Source organism: Cyprinodon tularosa, unplaced genomic scaffold, assembly GCF_016077235.1.
Source record: "Cyprinodon tularosa strain WSP-4 unplaced genomic scaffold, ASM1607723v1 ctg597, whole genome shotgun sequence".
In the NCBI taxonomy this organism is placed as follows: Eukaryota; Metazoa; Chordata; class Actinopteri; order Cyprinodontiformes; family Cyprinodontidae; genus Cyprinodon; species Cyprinodon tularosa.
Window position 1 is genome coordinate 687,774 of NW_024039337.1, and position 21,795 is coordinate 709,568.

At 37.6% G+C, this 21,795-nt stretch overlaps 1 protein-coding gene across 2 annotated transcripts; it reads right to left on the bottom strand.

The window, feature by feature from the left end:
- Positions 1-1,970: 1,970 nt before the first annotated feature.
- LOC119797721 (flavin-containing monooxygenase 5-like) lies at positions 1,971-17,192 on the bottom strand. Of its 2 annotated transcripts, none has more exons than XM_038306913.1 (10): positions 17,088-17,192; positions 16,568-16,708; positions 12,926-13,114; positions 12,677-12,842; positions 10,500-10,642; positions 6,507-6,703; positions 4,114-4,261; positions 3,823-4,030; positions 2,849-2,921; positions 1,971-2,750 (listed from the first exon to the last, which is right to left on the bottom strand). In XM_038306913.1, exons 2-10 carry the CDS (start codon positions 16,697-16,699, stop codon positions 2,336-2,338), a joined length of 1,671 nt encoding a protein of 556 aa, XP_038162841.1. In that variant the 5' UTR covers positions 16,700-16,708; positions 17,088-17,192; the 3' UTR covers positions 1,971-2,335. The 2 variants fall into 2 exon arrangements, with proteins under 2 accessions (XP_038162841.1, XP_038162842.1); XM_038306914.1 differs by lacking the exon at positions 17,088-17,192 and adding an exon at positions 17,000-17,019.
- Between the last annotated feature and the right edge of the window lie 4,603 nt (positions 17,193-21,795).

Genomic DNA, 21,795 nt, shown 5'->3' on the forward strand with positions numbered 1-21,795 from the left:
CAGTTCTGTAAAAGCACATTAATTTTTAACTTTGATATGCCTGAGAAAAAGTGCAGAAAGGTGTTTAAAGTTTACTCTGTCAAAAGTTGACTTTTTCCATGGAAAGGTGGGTGAAGCAGAGCGGACAAAGTTCCTCGACACCAAATATAAACAGAGATTATTAAGGGTTTTCAGATGAGAGAGGAACCAGGTTCAGTGATTGAATCAGAATTGTACAAAGATCCATATTTTTAGAGTAATTATAAAGTAATTGGTTGTAAGCTGTTTGTAAAAAAATAAATAAATAAATCACAAGTTAAAAAAGGATTTAACAGGATTTTATGCCCGGCCAACACAAAATGTTGTTTGAAAAAAAGAACCAAAGGAGAAAATTATATTTGCTTCTAAAGATTTTTTTTACAAACATTTTGAAAAGTGTGGCATGCATTTTTAATTAGTCCAAATTCCTTCGAAGTAAAAGTACCTCACATCATTTGGGGTGTTTCTCTGCCAGTTCAAACATCAGGAAACTGAAATTGTTTCTACTTTTTCTTTGCAAAAAGGCTGAACCTCAATCAAATTAGAAGTCTTGCCACTGATTGTTAGTTGGATCTGAATGTGACTCTAAGTGGTTTATTCTAACCCCCCCCCCCCCCCCCCCCCCCCATCCTCCCCACCTTTTCCAGAAGCACCATAGAGAGCGTTCTGAGCAGCTGTCTCACTGTGTGGTGTGGAGGCTGCAGCGCCTCAGACTGGAAGAAGGTGAGAACAGCAGAGAGGATCATGGGGGCTCCTCTTCCCTCCATTAAAGACATTTCATCCCAGCGCTGCGTGTCCCGAGCCCGTGACATCATCAATGACCCCTCACCCCCCACGCCATGGACTGTTCTCCCTGCTGCCCTCTGGGAAGAGGCTTCACAGCATTCAATGCAGGACCAGCAGGTTCTGCAGCAGCTTCTTCCCCATCGCCATCAGACTGATGAATGTTGTATAAAATGTGGTTTAAAAAAAAAACAAAAAAACACTGATTGTTGGAAAAGCTATAAATCTTATCCCAATCTTATGTTTATATTTGATCACCATGTTTACATTTTATCACTGCTGCACTTTAAAAAAGCAAAATGTCTTGGGAGCTGTACTGAACGAAATTTCCTTTTTAATACAGCCTGTGTAAGAAATGACAAAGGCTTTCTAAGATCCAATGTTTAGCTGTAGTTCTAGTTGGATTGATTTTGTGGTTGTCTTGTTAGAAGGTAAACAGGCACCCGAGCATCAGTCTATGGAAAAACATCTTTGCTGCAGTAATAAGTGTATGTTTATTGGGACGTATTTATCAACGTTCCATGTCTACGGTTTTAGCTCAGTCTGTTTAGTCTTAGAAATAAAAGCTCTTTGATTGGTTTTCCTGCAGGTCTGGACTTTAACTGAGGTGTTTCAACACAGGTAGCATAAATTCACATTGACCTTATAAATTCCATAAGAACTATATGTTCAGTGTTGACCAGCTGGAAAGTGAATCAAGTGTTTTGAAACTTTTAACTTGGGTTTCTCATTTATTACTTCACATTTAGTATAAATTATTTCCTTTGTAGCTATATTCATTGCTTAATGCTTAATATTGCTTAATGCTGGGGATTATTACTATTGGTAGATCTGCATGAAGGGTGAAAAACAGCTTTAGTTTTGGTCTTATCTAACCAAAAACATGGGAAACTTAATTTGCTTTATTTATCAGCTAGTTTTCTTGTAATGGCAGTGTTAACACAGGTGATTGCACCAGTTAAGATTTAGAAGTATCGAATTTTTTAAATGCAATCCCACCATTAAGAAATGTATATATCCTTTGTATAATTTTCCTTCATAACAGTGCATCACTTTTAAAAGAAATTAAAAATCTAGTGAAATATATGGGTTTGAGGTTTTCACGTGGCAAAAGTCTCATTATGAATTCATATATCTGGCTGCAATTACATTTACAGACAATGAAAAGATAAAAATTAAAACACAGACTTTATTAGTTATAGCACATACATGATTGCAAAACATGTTTTCAGAGATTAAGAACCACTATATAAACTTTATAATGGGACACATTTAGGGATTTAATGGTTAGATATTAATGTTTGGATGCTTTAAAGACTAACATAGCTTATCAAAATCCTTTGAAGCAGTGACTTGAGATCAGATCCTTCAAATTACACAAACCAAGGACTACAGGAGGGGAAAGGTGCACATAGGTTTGCAGTTTGGTCATAAATGCGAACGAAATAACTGCTGAATCAAAGTTTAATATAACAGTTTGAAAAGAAGCACTTGGGTTTAAACAAATTATAGGTCAAAAGCAATGATATTAGCATCAGTATGTTGGCAGGAAGGATTTCATCTTTTCCAGCAGAGCAGCAGGATCCTGCAGGATGGCCAAAAGGCTGCTCCTGTGGCAGAAGGCAGCCAATCCCAGCGCAGCGGAGGACAGCAGCAGGGGCCACATCCGCCACCTCTGAGGCTCGGGCTCGTTGCATGGCCTTGTCTGCATGGGCTGAGCGACTCTCTCCCATTGAGTTAAGATAGCCTGGCGGGCTCCAGCCCACTTTCCAGGACCCCTAAGTCGGTACTGATACGGGGTGCAGGGGCCGAACAGCAGGTTCAGCCCCAGTCTTGGATCCGTCAGCAGCAGCCTGGAGATTCTGGGTCGGACTCCAACCTGATCTGCAATCTCATCCATGTAGTTGATGTAGTCAACCTGGATGGTGTGTCTCTGACTGCGGACATACCTGATGACAAAGCTCGAGTTTAGCATGTGAAAAACATCACTCCTTTTTTACAGCACCAGGATAAGAACAGAAGGTAATAAAAGTGGAGTAACCTTTACCTTTTAGCCATGTCTTCCTTCTTTGACTTGATATCTCGTTGCATGGTAGCTGATGTAGGAAGTTTTATGCAGCCTGTGCAAAAATATTCACTTTATTAAACAAAAATATATATTCATTAAACAAATTTTAAAGAAGAAGACATGCGTTTGTACTGGTCGGATGCTTCTAGCCTATTTCTGATCTCCATGTTCTGACATAAAGATGGCAATTTGCTTTTCTTTCATTGAGAAGTCATCAATTTATCAACAGACCAATATAATATTAACTAAACTAATCATTTGCCATAGCAACTAAAACAATGATGCATTTACTGCTTTGAAGAACAGATCAGATTTTTTAGTATCAGCCACAGAGTCAGTAACCTGACTCCGCCAGATGGATCCATCTGGAAACCTTCCGTTGAAGTAATTTTGGGAAGGGGCGAAAATACTGGTTAGCTGATTGGCCTATGTTGGTGATAGACGGGCCAAATAAACCAATCAGATCAACGAAGCATATGACGTACTAACAGAGCGATAACGAAAACACAACCACAAGCCAGGCTACTCTTGCCGAAACCAGTCGGGAGAAGAGCAAAAACATCTTTTCCTCTGAGAAAAGCCTCCAGAGCAGTGTTTTGCTCTTCTTTCAATGAAGAAATACTCTGTAATTCCGATAAAACTTGCTCGATAGCCACGCTAACGCTAGTTTCATCGGCTGAAGCCGCCATGTTCTTTAGACTGAACTGTCGCGCTTCTCGTTGCGTCACACCTCAACCCGCCTCAAAGCCAACGCTGATTGGACGTTCGTTTGGTGAACGGCTCCAAATTTTCTTTAACGGAGAGTCTCCAGACTGATTAGCGAGTGAAACCTTGAAAGCTCGCAAGATCAGGATGGTCTCACGAGGCTACAGAGTCAGAGCTGAAATCGTTTTAACTCTCTCACAGATTTCTGAGTTTGCTCTTAAAAAAAAGTTTAAAATGCCTTTTCTTACCTTTAAAGACTCTTGTGGCCCATCGGGCCTGCATCTCACTAATGGGCATGATGGCTCCCAATGGCTGCACCAGACCAATGATAGCTAGGGTGGAGCGTTCCAGCTCAGGAGGAAACACGTACTTGTAGAGAGATGCTTTGTTCTCATTGACTGGGACCACATTAGAAGCCAGGAAAGGGAAAGAAAACGTGTAGCCTGTTGCAAACACCTTTAAGACACAAAGAAAGCTTCTTAAAACACGTCCCAGTGAAGCCGTCATCTCTTTTTGTGCAAAGGAGGATTTAAACCCACCACAAGGTCAACATCATCCACTACGCTTCCATCATCAAACTCAACGCTGGAGTCATGAAATCTGCGGATGTTGGGTTTCACTTGAACCGTTCCGGACAGGATGCGGTTGGGAAGGTCATCATTAACAGTAGGATGTTGACTGAATAACCTGGGAAACAAGCCAAACGGTGCATGATGGGGTTTAATGTGTAATTCAGTTGTGAAAATTATAATGGTTTAATGGCTACTATGTCAAATAAGACAAACTGAAATATATACGTACGCATTTGTAAAGTTTCCTTGACAATATCCTACAATTTAAAGGAAAAGTCCACTCACATTCAGAATTCAAACTTCTGAAAGTACTTTAAGTATGAAATGATTCCATCCTGTTCAATAAATGATCAGTGTTTTTAATTCAGAGTAATTTTCATGTGAATGTGCTTTACTGGAGGCATCCATGTTTGTCAAAGAACACTACTGCCACCTACTGGTTAGTGACGTCACGGTGCGGTATCGGCTGTTGATCAAGTCCGAGTGCTGTATCTGGTGTTTGTCACAACGCGCTATTATCCAAGTCATCTTGAAAACATTCTTCTTCCAAATGTTGGCTACATATTACGGGTTTTTTCTCTGGCCAGAAGTTCGATGGCAAATCCTCCCTCTTCAAGTTGGCGATCCAACGACCAACCCGTCCGTGGAGGATCAGGAATCAGAAAGCTGGAATAACTCTTTTTTTCACTTTTCCCCGATGTATTCCAGCATCCAGCTGCCATGCACGTGGGCATTGTCAGTTTCACTATAGCTCTGGTGAATTTCAATGGTGAAGTCCTCTGGAAATCTTCAATAATTGTTGTTGATTGCAGATGTGTCTAGCAGAGGTGGGCGGATCTATCCTAGAATCGATAAAATCAATTCCAACGCTGGTATAGACATTGAACAATATTCGTTTAAAAAGATTGATACTTTGTACTCTCTCCCACAAGCACTAACTGCAGCAGATTCACCAGTCTCCCTGTCTATATTACAGCGCATTGCTGCTCCCCCCTCCCCTCTCATCACCAGCTCAGAACACAGGCCCAGCCTGGCTCGCCCACTCAGCTCTATCTCCACTCCATACGCAAACATCCATGCTGCTCAGACGGCAGAGAGAGAGAGACCATAGTAGTAGAAAAAACCATAAACAAATTGTTACATGGTTTGTAAAAAGCTGGTTAAATGCAGTTTAAAAAAAGCACACGAAAAACCACAAGCAAGAAAACATCGAGCTACAGAAACAGAGAGAGACGAGACTTTGCTCATTGCCCAGAGAGACCCTCAGTCACACCTGATTGACAGAGGCGTTTCAGACCTCCAGAGAATATCCAGGTGGATAAAAGTGATCACCTTCAGCAGCACTTTATATTAAAGGTATAATAGAGGATCATTATTTATCCCACAATGTGGAACTTTATAGAATTAAAGCAACAGGCCAGTGCACACAATACAAACAAAAATCACATAAGGCTTAAAAGATACAATAAAAGTGGTGGATTATTAACACTATTAACATTACATCCGTAGCGTCGTGAACGCGCATGTGCGCGCTTTCAGGAAATCCTATACACTACTGTTTATGCTCTAAAAACATTCTAAATGACTTCGTTTCGAGTAAATTCTGGATGCTACCCACTCAGGACACTTGGAATACATTGGACGAGCAGTATGGAGGAATATTGAGACGTTTTTTGTGGACTTTTATGGACCTTTCTGCCTCGGGCGCCATAGACCTCCATTATTTGAATGTCAGCAGACAGCAAGAAGCCTCCCAGATCTCCAGATGCATTTGAGATATCAAAAAAGTACTCCAGGGTGTTGTTCAACATGGGGGTGAGTAGAAAATGAAGGCTAATCATGTTTTGGGTGTACTATTCCTTTAATACTGTTATTGTTATTCAATCATAGTAATAAAAATGAAATGACTGAAACACTGAAAGATTGACAGTTCCATGATGCATCAAGCTTAAATGTTAAAAAGTATCCGTATCGTATCGATTTCGGCGATACTAACCCGGATATTTAGTAATACTGATATTTACTTGGTATCGCATCGATTAAAAATTCGCAGTATCGCCCACCTCTAGCGTGTGGTAGTTCCCACTGATTTAGCTTGTAAAGCGGGGAGAATGGCGCTAGGCTTACCGCACCGTGACGTCACTGCAGGAAGATGGCAGGAGGGAGGGGTTACTATATTTGGGCAAAGATGGCCGCTCCCAGACTCAGTGATCGTGACGAAAATTATAATTGTTTTTTACTGATTAACGCTAAATTCATCAAATTAGTTTTAGGTATAAATAATGATCCACTGGTTATTCCTTGCTGATCGGACTTTTCCTTTAAAGCAGTTTTCAACAAGGTTAGCAAATATTTGGTACCTGTGCTTCGGCTTTAGATTGTACAAAGAATGGTTGAATCTGCTGTTGAGTTGCTTCTCCCCTAAAGAGCAGATAAAACTGGAGGGAAGGATGTTACGCATCATGTTCATCGTTCTGCTTATGAGCATATCCAGGGGCATCCCACTGTTTCCAACTCTATTCAGGATCCAGGCTCCCCTTCGAGTGCTCAGGTAAACCTAAAAGAACAAAATAAGGCAAAAAAAATGCTAATAATGTTGAGCGTGTAGGAAAATGTTCAGTTAATGAATGAAGGAAAAAATTAAGCAGTTTCATGATTTTTTAACACTTTATTTCAATTTAGCTACACAGATTATCACACAAATCCTCCAATTCTATGTTGCTTCATATAATTTCTCCTATTGTCGGTAGCAAAATTATGTCCACATCCTGAGAACCTCTGTTTTTTGTGAGTGGAATTTTTTCTGTGAGAGACTAACCCAGATAGATTAAAAACTAAACCCAGTTCTTTCATTTTTCAACCAAATTTGGACATCTAAAACTGAAGTGCACATGTTTATCCCCTCTGAGTCCAACGTTGTTTTTGGGATTACGGCAGCACAATGTTTTCAGGGAGTGTTTCAACAAGATTTACACATTTCCAAACTAATTTTGCTCATTCTTCTAGAAAATAAAAAACTATCTGTGAGCATGTTATCTATTGCACTCAGGGGTATTAGAATGTATTTAGGTCTGGACTGAGTTAGCATTGTAACAAAGAAAACAAAACAAACTGAAACCAATCTATAATAGATCTAGCTCTAAGTCCAGGGCCGCTCTGCATCAGCTAAACTCTGCCCTAGTTTGGAGTCATTTGCAGCAACAAACAAGGTTTTTGTCCAGACTTGATCTGCATTTAGCTCCATCCCTGTTTCTAAGAATTCAGACCGTGTCCATGCTAGCTGCCAATCTCACCTTTAAACATGGGGACGGAGTACTATAGTTGTACTTCTTGGATAAATCTTGAATGTTAGAGCAGTTTACAGGATGTAAGAGCCAATTTGAGACAAATTCATTTATAGTTTTAAAAAGGGTTAAAATACAAGATTGATAATTTTGTTTGTTAAGATTATAATTCAAGTTTAAAAACTTTAACATTAAAACCATAGAATATTGAAATGTAATTTGAAATGCATATTTTTGGGCTTCCTGCATGCTATAATTGTATATGTGTTTTTTTTTTGTTTGCTTTTACGCACTGTGCGTAAGGACTGAAGGAAAAACAGATATGCTGGAAGTAACACAGTTTTTGACCGTGTTTATTTTATACGAATGTGGATGCTCTCTTATTTTTGTTTCCTTTTAATAAACATCACAAGTTGAAGAACATTTTCTGGAATTGCTCGCGTTTCAATACTAGTTGCTAGACTGTTTTTCCATGCTGTTCAGAAGAAACTAAAGGAGCTGGAGTGCCGCTACACAGGACTTATGACTTTTTTCTGAGGGCCGGTATCCTGCAGCTTTTAGATGTTCCTTTGGTTCAACACACCTGAATAAAGTAATTAGATGATTAGGAGACTCTGGAGGAACTGACTGCATACTGAGTAGGTAACTCAGCCATTTGATTCAGGTGTGTTGGATCAAGGTTGGATCTAAAAGTTGCAGGAACTGGAATTTTACAGCCCTGTTCTAGGGTGTCTTTCTTTGCCACTCTATCATTTAGACTGATCTAAATTATAAATTTGGATCAGTTCCTCGGGTTCACAGCTGTTAGATTTACATTTAGACTTCATTGTCATTTTGAATACACATGGTCAAGGGCGTAGGTTTGATTTTAACTTTGGTAGGGACACTATTGGTCTGGTGTCATTGGTGCTGCAATCTGCGTGCCCTTTTTTATGCTCGATGTGAGCATCCGTACTGATAAGAGGAATTCATTGTTAAAAGAGAAAAGCATCATTTTGCTACATTAATACATTTTTTAAAAGCACTACACTCATTAGATGCTGTTAATCAATGTTTGAAGTATCACCGGCTCTGATGAATGTGGAATTAGGACTGTTTTCCACTTTGAAAATGGTTTCATTTGAACGACTAAGAGAGAAGGTAAATACAGTATTTTCTTTTGAAGATATAGAATTGTGCAGAGTTAAACCCCACTCTTATATTTTACCTACTATGCTCTCTCTGTATCCAGCAAAATAATACATTCATTAAAATATTAACTTTATTATAAAAGTGGAACATCTGGGCTGTAGTTACTCTGTATAGCCTATTTCATGTATTTCATCTGGGGCTGAAAAAATTAATCATATTAATTGATTATTTCAATAATCGTCAACTAATTTAGTGAGTGATTCATCATTAACTGGAGAATAGAGACTATAAAATATAATATAAATGTAAAATGTCCCTTTCCCCTACAGAGCAATCCACTTAGATCAGTAATTATACAAAAATTGTAAAAATACAATATATATATATGTATGTATGTATGTATGTATGTATGTATATATATATATATATATATATATATGTATAATATATAAGATTAAAAAAAATTGTCTGTCAATATTCTTCATCCAGAACTCCTCATGTGGAAATATTTTAGTTTCACCTGGTTTATTTAGACATCACCTGAAGCACTGAAGGGCAGCTGCTTCACCTACAAGCTGCCCTGGATCTTTATTACTGCATATCTGTGTTTCCTATAATCATATAATGTATAAGTGCATTTTTAATAGTAAAGGATTAAATGTAACACAACCTTTTATCATCGTCCTATATTGCTTACTGACTGACTGTTTAAATAGCTCCTTATGTCCATTTTCTTTTTTTGTGGCATCATCTATAAAGCAAAACACTGAGAATGAGCCTAAGTTTATTCAAATATAAAATAATTTTTAACAATTATAAAAGACAATATAACACTATCTTATCTGTAATGTAATAATATCCAAAATAAACAGCCAGATTCAAGCATTTTTACCAGACATTAATGTTTGTACTAATTTACTTATAAACTGTGTGGAAATCTATGTAAGATAAAATCAATGTTTATATTCTTCCTTTGTTTGTTCTTGTCTTTATCCTATTTCTAGAAGTAGAAATAGTCAATAAAATAGAACTATTATTATGTGGAACCCTAATTATGCTTTTAAACGAAAAACAGCAGATGTTTAGCCACCATTTCTTGTTGTTTTCCTCTATAAGAGAAATAACACCTGCTAATAATTATACCTGAACTTTCTCAAAGGGTCATAAAAAATGAAAACAGTAATAGCAACTAAATATCGGTAAAAAGGAAACCCTCACATTTCCTTTTTTAGTTGGCTGTGGATAAGAATCAGAAATGTTGATGGCTTACAGCCTTTATTTGCCCATTTTGTGTCTTCAGAACTCCTGGCTGACTCAGAATATTTCGCTTTATAAAAGAAAAAAAAAAGGTTTTTGGTGTACATGATATTCATTTTTTTTTTATTGGGACTAGTTTTGTAGCCTAATATTTATTGTAGTAACCGCAGCATTCTAGTGTGAATACATTTTCAATGTTGTGCTCCAAGCACACCAGGACTAGAAAACAGCCAATCAGAGAGAGAGAAGGCGGAACCTAAGGCAGAACAGCCAATGAGAGTGGAGTTAAACAGCGCAGCACAGCTCCATGCGCTGCTGCGTGAAAGGGAGAGGAGAGACCAGGCAGAGGAGCTGCGAGAGGAAAAGAAGCTGCAACAACTACTGCTGGAAATTATAAATATGTTGCTCACATCCAATTATTGGTAGGGACAATTAGGTCGGTTCAAAATTTTGGTAGGGACATGTCCCTATGGTCCCTATGCAAACCTACGCCCATGCACATGGTGTTTACCAAACTAACTTTTGTTCAGTACAACTCTCAAGACATTTCCGTTTCTAAAGTGCAGCGGTGATCAAATGTGAACATGGTATCGATGTTTCCCACCCTTTTCACTTTTGGAAGGGGGATTCATTATTTTAATAACACATGAACATTCAGATGACTGTGAGGTTTAGTCCAACCTGCTTGGTGACTCTGCTCAGTTCAACCGCGAGGTCTCCCCCAGAGTTTCCTATTCCAATCACTACTGCCTTCTTATTTCTCCATTCCTCTGGAGTCTTGTAGTCTCTGCTGTGGAAATACTTCCCCTTGAAAGTCTCGATGCCTGAGATGAAGAAGGTACACGTTTTACAGAGGCTATAAGATCGGTCGGCGCTCTCAGTGTTAATGTAGTAAACAATAATCACAATGTTCAGTAGAGAGTTTGCTCATCAGGATCTTTGACAGTGTACCAAAGGTTACTAGGTTTTACAATTGCACTTAACATGCAACATTGGTCCTTAGATAAAAACAAGGTTGTTTGTTGCATGTCCACTGGCTTGCAGAGATGTATAATAATAATGCTGGTTTCTGATTACAATTTATTACAGTATAAACACAAATTTCAAAGTATTTGTTTTGGATGTGGCAAACCAATGCTAAGCATTTAATAAATGCAAGACTTTCAGCTACAGTAGGCTGACAGGAAAAGGGGGTGTGAGAGAGGGGGAGAGACACGCAGCAAAGGACCACATGTCAGATTCAAACTCGGGTCGGCCGCGTCGAGGACTAAGGCCTCCGTACACGGGTCGCTGCTCCACCTGCACGCTCATCTAAATGAACTCTGTTGGTTATCGTCAAAAGGCTGCTGGGAGGAAATGTCTGTGACGACGCGAGTTTGTGCACATCGGATGCAGGGGCGGAGCTAGATGGGGGGCCGGGGGTGGCCATAGCCACCCTTAGCCAATCATTGGCCACCCCTGTGGCCACCCATACCATTTATTTCCCTCTAATACAGATGGTGGAAGCAGCAATAATTTCAAGTAAAATATTAAAAACATTTTAATTTTTCAGATATTAACAATTACTTGACAACAAAGAAAGTTTGGTTATTTATGCACATCAATATACTAACTATAAACCCTTTAAAGCCCGATCCAAGAAAAAAAACAAAATAGAAAATTACTTTTTCTTGGTTTGAATTCCTTATTTGCCCTTTTAACAAAATATGTAAAAAGAAAAAACAAATACATTTTTGATATTAATAATTTATTACTATGCGATAAGTCAAGATTATTTTTTGTGTAGTCTTCTACTGGCTGTTATCAGGTATATCTGATTGTGTACAACAGGATTTTGAGCAAAGTTTTTACCATTAAATTATGCAAAACATTTCAGAAACCGTACGTATCAAATATGATACATTTGGCATTATAGGGTTAAAGATGATAAGTAAAGAATTCATGGTCTTTTCAGAACTAGATTTTGTGTTTTATGGGGTAAAGAGAAAATGATGCGTCTCTGCAAGTCATCTGTTGAGTGAAATCACAGATGAATAAGTATTTCAATAAAAAGTTATTGAATAATAAATGTAAGGAGATATTAGTTCTTGTAAATATCAATTTTATGCAGAATGATTATTGATAAAAGTCGTTAAGCAATGATAATGGAAGAGATGTTTGCCCCAGAACTCAAACCTGAAAGAATTGTCTCCTCTATACCTTTTATCTAGAAAGCACAGATGTTTAAATATATGTGTTTATTTGTTAGGAAAGGCTGTTGGAAAGTATAGTTTGTCTTTATTTAGAAAATATGGATATTGTGCATGTTAATTTTCCAGTAGGAACAGTGTAGATTAACCCTGAGGTTCTGGTGCCTATCTCAGTCTACATTGCTTATTGCCTGGCAACGCGTATACAAATGTTCAGGCTACGCCTCTGATGGATGCAGCAGTCTATCATTGAAGGAGCTCTCCAGTTCTGCTACAGCTTTGTGAATGGAGAGGATAGAGATGTTATTTCTGCTTCTGCCTCACACCATCTGGACTGGATTGAAGCCCCATCCTGCCATTCCTTCCTGTTTGAACTTATTCAACCTTTCGGCCGTTCAATAACCAAACCCCATCACACACAAAAACTCTTTTCACAAAATAAATGTACTTTAAAGGAAACTTCTTACACTGAAATGTATTTGTTCAGAGATAAAAAAGCAAACAGTGTAAAATGTAAATGCATTTTGGTTGCAACAAAAAACTAAAAAAAACTTGTCTCCTTTTCATTTCATCTCACAATTATGCACATCTTTGGGCTGAACTATCACCTAAAATACATTTAAGTATGTTGTTGTAATGTGAGCAAACGTGAAAACCATCAAGTGTTACCTGGGAAATCATGGAGGGGCAGGTTAGGCTGGCAGTGATGTCCAATGCAGATCATTACAGCATCAAAAATGTGTTTCTCCCTTTTGCCATCCTTGTTCTCCGTTTCAACATCCCACTGACCAGAACGCGAAAAGTCGGATCTCTTCTTTATGTTCAGGACGCGGGTCTGCGACACACATAGACAGAAACAGTCAGCTGAAGAGAAGATCCACATTTATGAGAGAGAGAAGGTTGGCGATGTTTCCTTACGTTAAAGCGGATGTGTTTGGCGAGCTGGAAATGGTTGACGTACATCCGGAAGTATTCCATAATGAGGGAGTTGTGCATGAAGTTTGGGAAGTGTGCAGGGATGGGAAAGTCACTGAAGCACATCATCTCTTTGGAGGTGTTGATGATGACAGAGTGGTAGATGCTGGCCCGGTCCGGCTCTGGATTCTCCTGCAGGGACAGAAAGCAGCGATTCAAACATATCTGAAGCCTACAGTGCATAAATAGGTGCATCTCAACTTAACAAAACAAAACAACTAATTTATCAGATTCATTACACATATACCAACATATTTAAAGCATTTATGTAAGGTTTCCAGAATATTGGAAATTGTACAGTTGTCCACGTACCAGAGATGGGGGATGTGGAGTCAGTAAGTCATCTATATGTGATATAAGGTATTTTCCAGTCTATAAAGCGCACCTCACTATAAGCCGCGCTGATGGATTTGCTCCGCATATCCATCTGGAAACCTTCCGTTGCAGTAATTTTGGGAAGGGGTGAAAATACTGGTTAGCTGATTGGCCTATGTTGGTGATAGACGGGCCAAATAAACCAATCAGATCAACGAAGCATATGACGTACTAACAGAGCGACGACGAAGAGGAGCCAATTGATAGATCAAACTCTTGGTGAAACCAGTCGAGAGAAGAGCAAAAACATCTTTTCCTCTGAGAAAAGCCTCCAGAGCAGTGTTTTGCTCTTCTTTCAGTGAAGAAATACTCTGTAATTCCGATAAAACTTGCTCGATAGCCACGCTAACGCTAGTTTCATCGGCTGAAGCCGCCATGTTCTTTAGACTGAACTGTCGCGCTTCTCGTTGCGTCACACCTCAACCCGCCTCAAAGCCAACGCTGATTGGACGTTCGTTTGGTGAACGGCTCCAAATTTTCTTCAACGGAGAGTCTCCAGACTGACTAGCGAGTGAAATCTTGAAAGCTCGCGAGATCAGGATGGTCTCACGAGGCTAGCATGTTTTGGCTTTGGGTGCAAACCAACGCACAGAGCTACAAACTAGCGTCCTGCACGGTGTCTGGGATAGTGTCTGAGGACCGCACTACAGCCAGAGCTTCTGCCATTAGGAACAAAACAGAATTTACGCATAATGTAGAGCGGATGTAGAATTGACCAATCAGAGGCCTCCTTTCTTTCCTCCCTTTGCAGCACTGTCTGCGGTCACCTACAATTTTGGGGAGGTGCATCAGAGTGTCTCTGGAAGTAGTGGGGAAATATCTGCGTTAACTGCGACACACGCAGACGACCTGGTTTCTGTGCATAAACCGGGCTTAAGCCGCACGGGGTTATAAACCACTGAACCACCTACTGAAATGTTCCACAACAAACCTCTAGAGGGAGCTCTACATATAGCCCCTGGAGTAGGGATGAAGGAGAATGCTGGCAGCAGTAAGAGCTGTCACTACCTGATCTGTCCTGGAAGCACGATCCGTCCCATCAGCTCAATTGCAGATGGGCAAACAGATATAAATCCAGGTTTCCATAAATAATGTAATTAAATTGCTTATTTCTATCCTTAACTCACAAAAGAATACTAATACACATCTTTAAAAAATGTTTTATGACTTTTCCGAGACAATTTTGATGCTTTTAACATTTTCTCTGTCTGACGTCATCATCCAACATGCTCAGAGCAGTCCGTTAAAATATGATTAAATTATCTACATTTTAGTTGTTTCTTTCTCTAGTTCACGCATTATATACTGGTGAAGATTCTCAGACATCCAGGTCATAGTCATTCCAAAACAGTTCAAACATACCATTGTACAAACCTACAATAAAGCAATTGAGTTGATTCCTTCCTTATTTGCAGCTTTAATGCTGCAAATAAATGTTAAAATCTGTAAATTCGGGTCATTTGTTCTCCACCATGCTTGCTGCTAGCATGTTCTTGTGCTAAATGAAAATTAGCCACTTATTCTTTCATAAGCAACTTTGACTTAGCGGTTAGGAGAAATCCACTGAAAAGCAGCACCTTCTTCTAAGCCGCATGGCTCAATGTGTGGGGAAAAAGTAGCGGCTTACTGTCTGGAAAATACAGTATTTGCTGTGCTCAGTCCCTGAACCAGGTGCCTCCCATCTGCACAGGTTAATTCACTGGACTGATCAATGCATGTGCTCAAACTACTGTATTTAATAGTGGCCTTCATCTTGTCTGGATTGTCTCTCTCTCTAGACAATACTACATAGATTATCTATGAATTAATATTCATAATCAGATTGTTGGCTTCTGGTACCTTTGGCAGTGGGGCTATGTGCCACATCTTACTGGGAAATTGTATTCCAGGACTTTAAAGCAAAAACCTTGATCAGGCTTTGCTTCAGTCCTCCAAGGAATGTGCATGTCATCTGTGCACCTTTTGCTGCCATATTTTTTCCTTCCACTCAACTTTCCAAATGTTGGCTTAGATACAGCCCTCTCTGAACATTCAACCTATTTAACGATTCATTTCTGTGGCATCACTTCCTCATGGCTCGTGTTGAAGACCACTGGAGCTAAATGCTGGGCAGTCCTGATTGGACGTTTGGTCTGAACCCTTGGGATATACATTGCTTTCTGTCTTATGGACCCTTTAACTATACAATTACTGACGTTACTGAATAAAAGATAATTAAAAATCCACACTGTTTGATACGGAAAAATAAAAGAAGTTAGTTGATCTTTTAATTTTTTGATTTCAGATTATAATAGGGAAAAGTAGAAGAATTCTGACTTTAATCTCAGAATACTTCTGAAATTAAAGTCAGAACTCTGAGATTAAATGTATAGTTCTGAGATTAAAGTTATAGTTCTGAGATTCAAGTCCGAACTCTGAGATTAAAGCTATAGTTCTGAGATTAAAGCTATAGTTCTGAGATTAAAGCTATAGTTCTGAGATTAAAGCTATAGTTCTGAGATTAAAGCTATAGTTCTGAGATTAAAGTTATAGTTCTGAGATTAAAATCCGAATTCTGAGATTAAAGTTATAGTTCTGAGATTAAAGTCAGATTTATGAGATTAAATGTATAGTTCTGAGATTAAAGTTATAGTTCTAAGATTAAAGTTATAGTTCTGAGGTTAAAGTTATAGTTCTGAGATTCAAGTCCGAACTCTGAGATTAAAGTTATAGTTCTGAGATTAAAGCTATAGTTCTGAGATTAAAGCTATAGTTCTGAGATTAAAGCTATAGTTCTGAGATTAAAGCTATAGTTCTGAGATTAAAGTTATAGTTCTGAGATTAAAATCCGAATTCTGAGATTAAAGTTATAGTTCTGAGATTAAAGTCAGATTTATGAGATTAAATGTATAGTTCTGAGATTAAAGTTATAGTTCTAAGATTAAAGTTATAGTTCTGAGGTTAAAGTTATAGTTCTGAGATTAAAGTCAGATTAATGAGATTAAAGTTATAGTTCTGAGATTAAAGTCAGATTAATGAGATTAAAGTTATAGTTCTGAGATTAAAGTCAGATTAATGAGATTAAAGTTATAGTTCTGAGATTAAAGTCAGAATTCAGACTTTTGTCCAATATTAAACTCAAATGAAATGTAAATAATCTGTAATCCTGCTCTGTAGTTTGGCGACACGCGGGTCACCGTGGTGTAAAATCAAGCAGAAGTTAAAGCAGACCTTAAACCTCCAGAGGCCGCCGATGTCATCGCTGCTCTCGAAGCAGACGGGCTCCAGCCCTTCATCCAGGCAGCATTTCATGCAGACCAGCCCCGAACTCCCCGCTCCCACCACGGCCACACGACGACTCATGCTTCCACCCTGCGAATCAGACCAAAACAGTTTATTGTGCAGAACATCAGCAGAGATCAGAGCAACAAGCCTCACTTTAAATCTGCTTTATCTGATTAGATCAAGATCATTTACTCATAAAGCCAATCGAAAGCCGCACATGCAGCCTCACATCAACTGCTGATTAAACGATTAACAACACAGGGTTATTTAAAACCAGTGAATAAGACTTAGAATTACTTTCTATCTAATGGAAACAATGCAGACCGCCCCCCCCCCTCTGCAAGCAAACCGAGAAAAACAACAGGCGCTGATCTCAACCTTCAATGCTGCGTTTTTAATTCCTACAGAAAAACATCCAACTCCTCTAAAAGTGAGTAAAAGTGACTAAATGTGATCAAATCCTAACCTCTGGCTCAGCTTTCTGCTCCTGGAGGAAAACAGCCTGCTTGGTATTTGTGTGAGTGAGCAGTGGGAGGAGCTCAGACTGAACCTTGCTTCTTTCTCTGCAAAGGGAGGAAAAGTAAACAGACTTGCGATTAATGCTGCTACATTTAACAATCATTAAACCAGCAGCTGGACAATCCCAGCTCCTAACAGCCATTTTGCTCTGGATCATAGAAGTTTTAAGTCTATTTTTGGATTTGGATCAAAGCACACATAAAATATGACTTGTTATTTTGACACTGTATGATCTCTTTACAAGTAAAAAAAAAAAATGACATTGTAAAAACTATAGAGTATTTGATTATTTAAGCCCTTCAATTATGTTCTGATTCACCAGGAATAATAAACAACATAAAAGGGAAACAAATCTGATGTTGAGGAAAACGCTGCATTCAGGTATTTCTGAAATGTTCAGTCAGATTTCTGCACCTATTGATGGTGTGTTGGTGAAATGTTCACCAGCGAGGTGCTCTAATGTGTCTAAGACTGCTTTGTTTGATTATCTTTAAAACCACAACTCTATATCAATATTTAAATTTACTGAAACGTTAGTAAATCTTTCCTATTTTGTAGTTATTTGAATTTGGAATCCATTTTCTGATTGCCAGTCTAAAGAAGGAGAGGAGCAAAGAGGAGCAGAGGAGCAAGGAGGAGCAGAGGAGTAAAGGGGGAGCAGAGGAGCAAAGTGTGTGCAAAGTGAAAGGTCAGGAAAAACCAGCAGCTGTTAAAGTGGCAAAGAAAAACATTTCATTCAGTCGATTATTTTACATTTATCATGGAAGTCATTTTGGCACAAAAGAGAAAACTCACTTCATGAAAACTGATTCAAATGTTTCCATGAAATTAGTTGATTTAAAAGCTTTAATTGGTTGGAATATTCTTCTAAAAAATGCTGCTTTTTGCTTTGCTTGTTAGGTTTTTTGCACACGTCTCAGATACGATGCATTAGTGAACGATGGAGTCAGTTATTAGCAAAATGCACTGAACAAGTTATAAAAATATGTTTAGAAAACAGTGAAATGAATCATATCTGTCCAGACAACTTTCTGGGGGCTCTGGTCCAAATAAAAGTGGTTTAGAGCCCCACATTTTACACAAACCTTATTATAAAACACACATTATCAATTCTAAAAATATTTGCTATAGGAAGTCTGTAGATATTTATCTGTTTTATATGATTTGAAATTAGGAAAATCATAAAAATCAAGATTTTTTTTTAAAAGGATGTCAATTTTTGTAGAAAACTAAATAAATTAAAAGACTGTTTGTAAGCAAATGACATAAAGATTTTAAAACATGATGTCAGAAATTGTTGAGAAAAAATTGATAAAGTTGAATTGAATTAAAAATTGAATTACAGCTTTCAAGATGGATGTTATATAATATAATATAATGAAATATAATAGAATATAATAGAATAGAAAATCCCTTTGTTGTCCCACAATGGGGAAATTCCAATGTTTACAGCAGCAAAAAAATATAGAAAAATTGTCACACAAATGTGGAGCTTAGAAAAAAATTATAAGAATAACATAATAGTGAAGAGTTAAAAGATAAAAGATAAAGGATAAAATGCTGTACTGTTGTGTTATGGACATTTTAACAGTACTGGATATTTAAAAAATAGCAGCAACATCAGAGATGTGCAAAAAAAAAAATAGCAGCATGTTATTTAACTGACTGAGACAGAAAGTGTGCAAAATCAGCATTAATGAAACAACCTATTGAAGATATTGGGAACAGTGGTGGTTATAAGGTCTTACTGGTTATTAAAATATATTTAAAATCTTTAGCTAGGTGTTTATCATTTTACGCACTTTTATAGCCTCTATAGAGCAACCAATAGATTATAAGAAAGTGTAGAACACTGACATTAAAGAAGGGAGATTAGGTTAGATTATCTGCTAAATTTATAGAATTGTTCAAATTGAGTTTCTAACCATAAATGTTTATAAAAAAAAATCATAAAATAACCACAGAGTAAACACAAGGCTTTTCTGACTCGTATAAAGTCTGTAGCTCAAAGGTCTTTGAATGCATCTCAAGTTTGAAAGTCTAAGTATTGTTGCATAACTAAACTGACAGCCTCCATTAATGATTAGAAAGCAGGGGGTGTGGTGGGGTCTAGCCCATTTACCTTGGTCCTACAGGGCCGTCACGTCCCAGTCTGCTGACCTTTACCTCACATTCCCCCGCCTGCCTTAACCCCCCCATCCTGTCAGCTGACTCAAATAAAGACCATATCTTTAAAAACATTGTGATTCATCAAGAGTATTATAGCGGATGCTGCTTTAAAGATATGCTGGTAAATAAAAAATAAAGAAAATTCCATAAAATAATTTACTTTTTTTTTCTTAAGCACTACAATAAATTCGCCAGCTCTTCATTTAAATCATAAAATATAGTGTTGCTTTTGTTAAAGAGGAAATTCCAACTCCAGACTTCATTAAAGTCTTTAATATTGTGCAGGAGTCCTTCAGCACCGTTACTTTAATTGCCTGGAAAGGCCTTGAATACACAGCACTGATCTGAGCAGAAAAACTAAAAAATCTGTAGAAATATCTCTTTGGTTTTCAAGTTTTTCAGTAATGCAACATATTCTCACTATACGAACTCATAATGAGAATACACTGAGTAATAAGGTTCCAAACAGAAGGCTCAGGTGCCTTTTAACCAATATCTATAAACCTTCCACACTAGAACATACATCCAGTGGGTTGCAACAAATGATTATTTTTCACATTGATTAATCTGTCAATAATTTCTTTCGATTAATCGATTAATAATCGGATAGACTAAGGAGATTCTTTACGAATTTAAACCAGTTGAAACTAAAAGTTTTCAACTTGAGGAGTTTTGGATAGAGCACATAAAAAGACAAAAAAGTTTTTTTTTTTTTTTTTTACCTTAAATACAAAAAATTATATATATATATATATATATACCGTATACACAATCTTGGTATAATTCCTGCTCTTAGTTTGCTCTGTTAACTAAAGGCATATTTTACGGTCTCTAAACTCCAGATAACGATTAATTGATTACCAAATTAGTTGACGTTTATTTCAATAATTGATTAATCCGATTAATAGTTTCAGCCCTAACATTGTCAATTGATAAAGGTGAAGGAGTTAGTTTCCACGCTCTGCAGCACTTTTTTAAAATTTTGTTTTTCTATACACCCGTCACATCATATTTCTGTGCACTACTTGTAAAATTGTGCTGAAAAGAATAAGAATCAGAAATACTTTAAAGATCCCAGGGGGAAATTATCTTTGTTACATGATGCAGGTATACGCACAACATATTAATATATATATACAACATTCCACACTAGACATATAAATATAAACATATGTAACTATATATATTTATATATATTTACAAATCTAAAATAAAGTGACAGATGGAGTAATGTAACTAAAGTAATCCCTTCCTGGGATTATTAAAGTATTTCTGATTCTGATTCCTGGTTGATGGGACAGGTGTTGTGAATGAAACGGTGCCCAGCTTGAAAGAGCTTCTGTGTGTCGCTGAATGTGAGCATTGATGACTGAAAGACATCTTCTGCCTCCATTTATCTGTTTACTACAGTGGGTTGAAGTCATGTTAATGTGGATTTAAAGAAATTTCAATAAGTGGTAAAAATTGCAGGGGGGAATATAACAAAAAGTCTAATCAACCAAATTCTTCGCAACCCCCATGCAGTACCTCCGTGGACCCCCTAGGGCTCGCGGACCCCCTGTTGAAGACCTCTGGCCTAGATTATACAATAGGAGGCGTTCGAGGATGAACTTTACACAAATCATGTTTATAATAAATATACGTTCATTTTGTTGATTTGACTGGAAACCATAAAGCAAAATGCTGACAAATGACATTTCAGGTGAGTTAAAATGTCCTAAAAGGTAATAATCTGTCCTGTAGCTCTGACACCAGGTCAAACATGTCCATGGTTTAGTTTCACATACAGAAAGGAAATGAAACAACTAATGAAAGCCATAAGTTACCCGATCCACCCCTTTTTCTATTAAGGTCCTGAAAGGCCATAAAAGATAGAAACTTGCAGTGATTTAACCACATAATATGAAGCCATAATGCCTGCATTATCTCTGCCCCCCAAACACCAGCTGCCATCATTTGAGCCCACTGTGGAAACTTCCCAAAATATTTAAGGAGAACTTAAGGAAACTTCTGAACTTTTTTTTTTTTTTACATATTAGTTTTAAAATATAAAAATCTCTAAATTAAATAGGCATTTAGAAAAAAATATCTTTTTACCCTGGCAGGTTAACAGAAAAGTAGTCAAAGGTCAAATCATTGACTTTTACATGCATTTACCTCATTTATGATGTGTCATGTTGGTTTTTAGTTTATTGACCCACATGCAGAATCACACAGAGAAGCAGTGAATTTCCACATTTTATTTAGAAAAAGCAACAAGAATGACATTTCAGATGAGTTAAAATGTCCTAAAAGGTAATTATCTGTCCTGTAGCTCCACCACCAGGTCAAACATGTTCATGGTTTAGTTTTACACACAGAAAGGAACTAAAACAACTAATGAAAGGTTTCAGCCAATCCACCCTTTTTCCATAAAGGTCCCAAAAGGCCATAAAAGGCAGAAATTGCAGTGATTTAACCATATAATATTCAACTGTTTTTCTGTG